The sequence below is a fragment of the Oncorhynchus mykiss genome, chromosome 22 (genome assembly GCF_057628025.1).
Source record: "Oncorhynchus mykiss isolate SJ-2025 chromosome 22, ASM5762802v1, whole genome shotgun sequence".
Taxonomy (NCBI): Eukaryota; Metazoa; Chordata; class Actinopteri; order Salmoniformes; family Salmonidae; genus Oncorhynchus; species Oncorhynchus mykiss.
The window spans coordinates 7,461,999-7,471,641 of record NC_143043.1 but is presented as its reverse complement, the minus strand read 5'-3'; the positions used below and the strand labels follow the sequence as shown (position 1 = coordinate 7,471,641).

The window sequence follows — 9,643 nt, the reverse complement described above, 5'->3', positions numbered from 1 at the left end:
TGTAACTACTTATTAAATTAGCTAACCCTTCCCCTAACCCTTTAACCTAACTCCTAAACCTAACCCTTTAACTACTTAGCTAGCATGTTAACTAGCCCTAACCGTAACCCCTAAACCAAACCCTAACCTTAACACCTAACCCTAACCTTAAAGGTTAGCTAACGTTAGCCACCTAGCTAGCCTAGCTAACATTAGCCACCACAGATTGGAATCCGTGTACTGTATACTAATGCATTATGAAGAAAGAAAATCAAAAAGGGGACTTTTCATGTGTCTGTCACACATTTCGAATAAGTAATTTGTGTCTATTTCACAATAAACTGTCATAGTGTGTTGGTTATTTTACCTGAAATGCATATTGTCCCTTTTTTGTAGAATTTAATTTTGAAACATTTTGAGTCATACAAAATTGTGTGTTCTCTACTCTGACAATTAATCCACAGATACAAGTGGAAACCTAGTTTGTTTAATTTGATGAATCTCTCCTTGTTCATCTTTTAATCACCCACTTGGGTTAGTATGCTTGTGAAAACCAATCAGTAGAGAGGATAGGAGGAATTTACAGTGCGTCAAGTGTCTCAAATAGAACCAAGTTCTATGCTTTTTTTATTTACCAAGTTCTATGCGCCTGGCTACGCCGACACCCGTTGAAGCGCACAAGCAGTTTGAATGAAACGATTGAATTACATGTATGTATTTATTTAGCAATATTCGTGCAACCAACGTTGGCTGTCCAGTCAGCATGTTACTGATGACAGTAAGCAATACATGCATATTGACTTCACCGACTCACCAGGTTATAGTCAAGGTCTTACAACACCTAATATATCCCCCTTACATTTATGTTACAAATTGTTAACCTGTAATGCTTTCCAGGTTTATTGCATATTTTATTCAACCACCAGGCCCTAAATTCATTGTTTGACTATACAGGATCGACTCGTTTTTTTCAAGCGAGGGAATACGTGGAGGCTTGCCAAACTAACAGTAGTCCAATCGACACACAGCCCGACCGACCTTCTTCTATGCTCTCCACTGATGGGCGCAGGACGTGCTGATGAATGTGGCCTGCGACTGAACAGGAACATCAACAAGTGTGGCTGCTGTCATCTCTTTAAAAAAACGGTAGGCTATTAGCTATTACAACTGTAATCTATGGTGTGGGGTACCTGTTTTGGAGATGATGTTACTTGGAATACCATGTACAGACCATGCGGGAACTTCGGTTTTATGCTGACTGTTGACATTTTAGACTATGAATAGAATGCCTTGTTGTACAGACCACAGCTGTCTGAATTATGTTTTGTTTTATATTCATAAGAAATGTCTGCAGTAATTAGCCTTAAAGAAGAAGTATGGATCTTGGTGGAAATTTGAAATATAGAAGCACATATTCTCAAAATGGAAACGAGTCCACCAGTTTTTACGCACGCCTTCTGGAGCAAATGGACTGCTGGATAAACACCTGATGTGTGCTCCTTTTTATAACTATGATATAACGCGGAATAATTTTTAATATAATGGTAATGGTAACACTCCGGAGAAAATTGTTGGCCACGATTCCAGTAAGTTGTATCTGTATCCTGCCTACTGTAAAAGTTTCTGTATTTTTGGGGGCAAAAAACTTGGAAAGGCCATAGTTGTCTACATTTAATGTCCAATAACTATAGAATTACTCTTTTTGATTGTGGGTTTTTGGAAGAGCAAATAATTAAGTATAGGACAATTTAAATAAAGATAAATCAGTAAAATGATGTGAGGAAAATTTGTTAGGCTACTACTGCAATTAAATAGCATGGTTTTATATAACTTCTGAATGTAAAAAATGTAATGTAAATTGCTTTGTAAGCTTAGAACTGTCTTCCGCCATTATATAAGGTTGTTTTATTACATTATTTATGGTTTTTATCGCTTTAAAATATGTTTGCAACTCAGTCCTTGCACCCATAGCTCCACCTATGAATTTGACAGTGGTTACATTTATCTAGCCCCACCCCTCAACTTTATAGCAAACCAGGATTGTGGCCTGAAACCGTATTATTATAAGTGATCATATTGCAGATTGTAACTCTCCTAATTTGATCTGTGATACATTCAGCGCTACATTATCAACAGGGGAATCTGCAGTTCAAACTATTTCAAATTTACCCACCACTGTTTTGGTAAAAAGCTTAGAGATGGGATTGAAGAAATGTAACTACTCTCAAATTCCAAGAGCTGTGGATGCAAGGACTGACCACCCATGATATCAAAATTATAGTTGAAACTATGTTTTGAGGCTATACAGTATTGTTTTTACAAACAGTGGAGTAAACAAACTTATATTTTGGGTTCTGATGGGGTAGGGCAGTTGAACTAAGCTCATAAGGCATTTACAAGTCATATCCTTCAAGAATCAAGGGTATATATCATTCATTTAAAAGTCCAAAAAGGGATGTAGCAATTTGCTGCATGACATTATGTGTGCTCAACATTTTAGTGCATTTACAGTAATTAACTTATTTGACTTGGAATAAAAAATGGTTACCTAACAAAGTAGAGAACCAATTAGTACCTCTAATTATTTACATTTTGTTATATTTTGGCTCTGTCTCCAAATTAATCTCATATGATTTTATACATTCTATTAAACTCACTTCAACTGCAGGGCTGCCATGGTCTATTAATATGGCCTGTTTTGTAAAAGAACAAAGGCAGTGCTTTCATAATGTCACTACAGGCTGTCCCAGTGTGCCCTTAAGCATTTTAGCGTGTAAACTCCTGTCGACACCTCCATATGATCTCCAGCTCAAATTTGAAGGTGAGGGGCTTGTTTAAGAAATCTTGTCTATATTTTGTGTGTGTGTGCGTGCTCATGGAATGAAGACATTGAGATGTACAGTACCCAAAAATGGTTTATAAAATGTCTAAATGTCACATTGGTGCCCCCAGTCCCATCACAGGTTGGCATCAAGTACAACAATAAACTGCATGGTCAGCATAATCCACAAGAGGGAGCACCTATAGTGAAAATTATATAATAGATTGGCACAGTGGATCCATTCTAGTTGTGTAAACGTATGACATCAGTTTTCCTTTATGTGGAAATATGATTGAGCAGCTGAAGCATTGATATGTTACGTTATGAGAAGAGAAGCACAGTTCATGAGGGTGTAATCATTATTAAACTGGCACTATCCTGCAGAAGCAGGATAAATTAATTTCATTCAAATGTTGTAAGTCATTATAAATGAATTAGGCTATCCTAATATGATCTGATAATGTAAGTGAAGATCAATCTATGTGTCTCTCTGCTTTATGAGATTTCCTTTAAGTGAAATGGATTGTCCTTGATTATCATTTTACAAATGTGTAAACAGTGTGACACTTGAATTGACCATGCCCAATGTGCAAGCAAAACCAATTTGGCTGATGCCCTCAGGACAATTGTATGAATATTTTAGGAAAGTAATCTTGATATAAAACCTTATCCCTAAAATACTTAAACCTACCCTAAAACTCTTACAGTATGGCCTTCATGTATTTCTCTGTCACTGCTTCTAAGAAGAAACTATGTCTAGTAATTCCCTTTTTCACTAGGACTGTCACTATTCTATTTTTCTTCTTTCAGTTCTCGACATGGGAGGAGGGTACCGGTAACACATTCAGCCTACCTCCACCTTATAGTTGCCTTCATCTCCCTCTAAGATACCGTTCCCTCTTGAGTAACTCTCTTCTCTTTCCAATCAGAAATCAGCCTCTTGGATTCTACCTGGAATACTCTCAATGCAGCTCATGTGAAACTGGGCTCTACTGAAACCCTTTGGAAACAGCAGGACATGAAAATTATACTTCACCGATGGATCTGATGGATTAACTACAGATAAAACCTTGACAGCTTGTAAGGAAGTTAAAACTGTCTTGTCTCGTGGTTTTCAAGCCATAACGATAGAACAACGTGACACAAGGTTTAACCATGACTGCTCTTTCATGACAGGACCAGCAGGAGCACACAGCTGAAGATGTCCAACCGTATGGGTCATGATCGGCCCAGAAATCCCTTGCTCTCAGCTGTCTCGGCTCTCTTGTGGGCCTTGCACTTTGGAATAATGTTCAGAAGTGCACTGGTGACCGCTTGTCCCAAGAGCTGCCACTGCATGGAGAAGAACAGCCTTGCCGTGCTGCAGTGCATGTCGCGCAACCTGGAGAACATCCCGGCTGACCTGCCGCATGACACTGTAGTCCTGCTGCTGGCCTCAAACAGGATTACCAAGATCCCCAAACAGGCCTTTAAGGACCTCAACAGATTACAGGAACTGGATCTGTCCAACAACGCCATTGAGACGGTGGACGCTGGGGCCTTCCAGGGGGTCTCCGACGTCCTTCGGGTCCTGGACCTGTCCAACAACCGCATAAGCAGCGTGCCCAAAGAGGCATTTGCCAAACTTCAGGCCAAAATCAGCCTCTCCAACAATCCCTGGCACTGCGAGTGCAGATTGCAGGAGGTCCTGAGGGAGCTGAGACTGGACCCAGAGACGGTCAACGAGGTGAGCTGTCACACGGCTGTGGAGGAGGAGTACGCCGGCAAACCCATTATCCAGGTCCTGGACTCGGGCATCAACTTCTGCAACTTCCACCACAAGACCACCGATGTGGCCATGTTCGTCACTGTGTTCGGCTGGTTCACCATGGTGATAGCCTACGTGATCTACTACGTGCGGCAGAACCAGGAGGATGCCAGGAGGCACATGGAGTACCTCAAGTCCCTGCCCAGCAGCTCGCAGATCAGCAAAGACTTTGACACGATCAGCACGGTTCTCTAGCAGGCCCGCTGTGGCACACATTTGAGAAAGTGTGTGAGTGAGTGAGTGAGTGAGTGAGTGAGTGAGTGAGTGAGTGAGTGAGTGAGTGGATGATAGGGGGAATGGTGTTCTTGATTTTTGAGCTGGGATTTATTTTAGGTGGCCTTAGGAGACAATAGATCTGGACTTCATCTGGACCTTTAGTATTTATAATTGCTCTCTGTCTTTCTGTATGGACACAGATATACTACCTTAATTTGACCAGTTTCTCACAGCAGGAAAATAATCTTTCCGCAACAGGAAATGTGAATTATTATGTGGATTATAATGAGCATTTTTGTAGGGGTTGATACGTTTTTCGTCGGGAGAAACCAAGTCTGACATTTTAAAGTGGAAATTCCAAACTTTAGAAGCCTTTTTAAACCTCAAATACACTAAAAGTTGCATTTCCTGCGGCACATGAACATTTTGTTTGACAACAGAGTGATCAAATTACGAAAAAGGACATACAATGAGGGAAAAAAGTATTTGATCCCCTGCTTATTTTGTGGGTTTGCCCACTGATAAAGAAATGATCAGTCTATAATTTTAATGGTATGTTTATTTGAACAGTGAGAGACAGAATAACAACAAAAGAATCCAGAAAAAAACGCATGTGAAAAATGTTACAAATTGATTTGCATTTTAATGAGGGAAGAAAGTATTTGACCCCCTCTCAATCAGAAAGATGTATGGCTCCCAGGTGTCTTTTATACAGGTAACTAGCTGAGTTTAGGAGCACACTCTTAAATGGAGTGCTCCTAATCTCAGTTTGTTACCTGTATAAAAGACACCTGTCCACGGAAGCAATCAATCAATCAGATTCCAAACTCTCCACCATGGCCAAGACCAAAGAGGACAAGGGACAAGGTTGTAGACCTACACAAGGCTTGAATGGGCTACAAGACCATCGCCAAGAGGCTTGGTGAGAAGGTGACAACAGTTGGTGCGACTATTCGCAATTGGAAGAAACACAAAAGAACTGTCAATCTCCCTCGGCCTGGGGCTCCATGCAAGATCTCACCTCGTGGAGTTGCAATGATCATGAGAACGGTGAGGAATCAGTCCAGAACTACACGGGAGGATCTTGTCAATGATCTCAAGGCAGCTGGGACCATAGTCACCAAGAAAACAATTGGTAACACACTACGCCGTGAAGGACTGAAATCCTGCAGCGCCCACAAGGTCCCCCTGCTCAAGAAAGCACATATACATGCTCGTCTGAAAGTGTTGTGGCCAGATGAGGACAAAATGGAGCTCTTTGGCATCAACTCAACTCCCCGTGTTTGGAGGAGGAGGAATGCTGCCTATGACAACAAGAACACCATCCCCACCGTCAAACTTGGAGGTGGAAACATTATGCTTTGAGGATGTTTTTCTGCTAAGGGGACAGGACAACTTCACCGCATTAAAGGGACGATGGACGGGGCCATGTACCATCAAATCTTGGGTGAGAACCTCCTTCCCTCAGCAAGGGCATTGAAAATGGGTCGTGGATGGGTATTCCAGCATGACAATGACCCGGAACACACGGCCAAGGCAACAAAGGAGTGGCTCAAGAAGAAGCACATTAAGGTCCTGGAGAGGCCTAGCCAGTCTCCAGACCTTAATCCCATAGACAATCTGTGGAGGGAGCTGAAGGTTCGGGTTGCCAAACGTCAGCCTCGAAACCTTAATGACTTGGAGAAGTCATGTTTTGCAGAGGGGTCAAATACTTATTTCCCTCCTTAAAATGCAAATCAATTTATAACATTTTTGACATGCGTTTTTCTGGATTTTTTTGTTGTTATTCTGTCTCTCACTGTTCAAATAAACCTATCATTAAAATTATAGACTGATAATTTCTTTGTCAGTGGGCAAATGTTCAAAATCAGCAGGGGATCAAATACTTTTTTCCCTCACTGTACATTGACAAATTCGGCATTTTATCATCTAGACTATCATTTCATTTATATTCAGGTGAAGGTTAATTATTTTAGAACACTATTTTCACTTGACATCTCTTGCGATTCTACACCTTAACACTGTGTATTGGGCTGTACTAGATCATGTGCCCCCCCTTTCCTTCTGCCATGTACAATTCCCGTTAATGCTGTCTTTTAATTTAGTTAGTTGCTACTCAGGGGGAACGTTGGTTGCAATGAAGTAATTATGGTGTCATTGTCAGGTTGTATAGTGGTTATTTTAAGGAAGTTTCATTAATGTATTTTTAGCAATCAATATAAATACATCTTTATCTGGTTATTTGACCAGATAACAACCAAAATATGACATCTGATAATATGACGTCTTCTCAATCAGAATATTGTTCTTAAGACGTTGTGTCAATTTTTGCCTGCTGGGTAGGAAGTTTTTATCTGTGTAGTTAGACTTTTTCCTCATTTTATTTGGTGTTTTAGTGGTCAAACGTGAGTCAACATCTTGTATGGTTTATACAATCTGTGCTTGTATGGGATATCCCACATGCTAAAATAGGTAAAAATGTTGTTTCAATGTTGTCATAATGTTCAATGAATGGGCCAAGTGTCCGTTTTTCTGGGACTGGGCCCGGTCTAAAGTGTTATTGTCATTAGGTCATTTAAATTTGCACATTGTTATAGAATTGAAAGGTCTCCAGTAATTTCTTGGAATTACCATTGTGCAATTTCTGTTGTTTCTATGTGTCAATGTAGAATTGTTACTTAAATTTATAATCTGTGGGATTCAAAATGGACACCATAGCAGCATTGGAAAATAAAGGTTGTTATTCATAACTTTCTTCAGCTTACCAATGTCCCTGAGTGAGTTGACTACTATAAATGTACAAAAATAGAGATGTATATCATTATATGAATCATAAAGGTCCTATAATATTGTTGTACTACTACTACTTTTTTATTTAACCTTTATTTGACTAGGCAAATCAGTTAAGAACCAATTCTTATTTACAATGACAGCCTACGCCAGCCAAACCCGGGCGACGCTGGGCCAATTGTGTGCTGCCCTACGGGACTCCCAATCACGGCCGGAAGTGATTCAGCCTGGATTCGAACCAGGAATGAGATGCAGTGCCTTAGACCGCTGCGCCACTCGGGAGCCGCCCCCACCACCATTACCACTACCACTACTTCTACTATGTCTACAACCAAGCCAAATATTGTATATGGAAATGATCATATTTGGAGGATTTCAACTTTTCTTTTAGTTCATGAACATCGACACAAAACACACTGAGCAGAGGACCACCTGAGATACTGCATCGGTTTGCTTTTATTAATGTATTGTTTTCTAACCAAAAAAGTGCAAAAAAGGTATTAGGTGAACAAGAGGTAGGTAAAGAAATAAAACAACAGTAAAAAGACAGGCTATATACAGTAGCGAGGCTATAAAAGTAGCGAGGCTACATACAGACACTGGTTAGTCAGGCTGATTGAAGTAGTCTGTACATGTAGATATGGTTAAAGTGACTATGCATATAGGATGAACAGAGAGTAGCAGTAGCGTAAAAGAGGGGTTGGCGGGTGGCGGGTGGCGGGACACAATCCAGATAGCCCGGTTTGCCAATGTGCGGGAGCACTGGTTGGTCCGCCCAATTGAGGTAGTATGTACATGAATGTATAGTTAAAGTGACTATGCATATATGATACACAGAGAGTACCAGCAGCGTAAAAAGAGGGGTTGGAGGGGGCACACAATGCAAATAGTCCGGGTAGCCATTTGATTACCTGTTCAGGAGTCTTATGGCTTGGGGGTAAAAATTGTTGAGAAGCCTTTTTGTCCTAGACTTGGCACTCCGGTCCCTCTTGCCATGCGGTAGTAGAGAGAACATTCTATGACTGGGGTGGCTGGGGTCTTTGACAATTTGTAGGGTCATCCTTTGACACCGCCTGGTTTAGAGGTCCTGGATGGCAAACAGCTTGGTCCAGTGATGTACTGGGCCGTACGCACTACCCTCTATAGTGCCTTGTGGTCAGAGGCTGAGCAATTGCCGTATCAGAACCCATGCCAAATCTTTGTAGTTTCCTGAGGGGGAATAGGATTTGTTGTGCCCTCTTCACGACCGTCTTGGTGTGTTTGGACCATTCTAGTTTGTTGTTGATGTGGACACCAAGGTAACGATTAGCTCTCAACCTGCTCCACTACAGCCCCGTTGATGAGAATGGGGCCGTGCTCGGACCTCCTTTTCCTGTAGTCCACAATAATCTCCTTAATCTTGGTTATGTTGAGGGATAGGTTGTTATTCTGGCACCACCCGGCCAGGTCTCTGACCTCCTCCCTATAGTCTGTCTCGTCGTTGTCGGCATTCAGGCCTACCACTGTTGTATCATCGGCAAACTTAATGATGGTGTTGGAGTCGTGCCTGGCCATGCAGTCGTGGGTGAACAGGGAGTACAGGAAGAGACTGAGCACGCACCCCTGGGGAGCTCCAGTAATGAGGATCAGCATGGCAGATGTGTTGCTACCTGCCCTCACCACCTGGGGGTGGCCAATCAGGAAGTCCAGGATCCAGTTGCAGAGGGAGGTGTTTAGTTCCAGGATCCTTAGCTTAGAGACAAGCTTTGAGGGTACTATGGTGTTGAACCCTGAGCTGTAGTCAATGAATAGAATTCTCACATAAGTGTTTCTTTTGTCCAGGTTGGAAAGGGCAGTGTGGAGTGCAATAGAGATTGCATCATCTGTGGATCTGTTTGGGCGGTATGCAAATTCGAGTGGGTCTAGGGTTTCTGGGATAATGGTGTTGATGTGAGCCATTACCAACCTTTCAAAGCACTCCAACCTTTCAAAGCACTGTGTTTTTTAAATGCGTTTTTTTTAAATGCAAGTGAAAGGCACAATGTATTATA

At 41.5% G+C, this 9,643-nt stretch overlaps 1 protein-coding gene across 1 annotated transcript; it reads left to right on the top strand.

The window, feature by feature from the left end:
* The first annotated feature begins 4,001 nt into the window (after positions 1–4,001).
* lrrc3 (leucine rich repeat containing 3) lies at positions 4,002–6,615 on the top strand. The gene has a single exon (XM_036959575.2). The coding sequence runs from the start codon at positions 4,002–4,004 to the stop codon at positions 4,800–4,802; it is 801 nt and encodes a 266-aa protein (XP_036815470.2). The 3' UTR covers positions 4,803–6,615.
* Positions 6,616–9,643: the final 3,028 nt, after the last annotated feature.

What these genes read in the sequence shown, in the direction of transcription:
- lrrc3 (XM_036959575.2), top strand. Translation starts at nt 4,002, where the DNA reads ATGTCCAACCGTATGGGTCATGATCGGCCCAGAAATCCCTTGCTCTCA.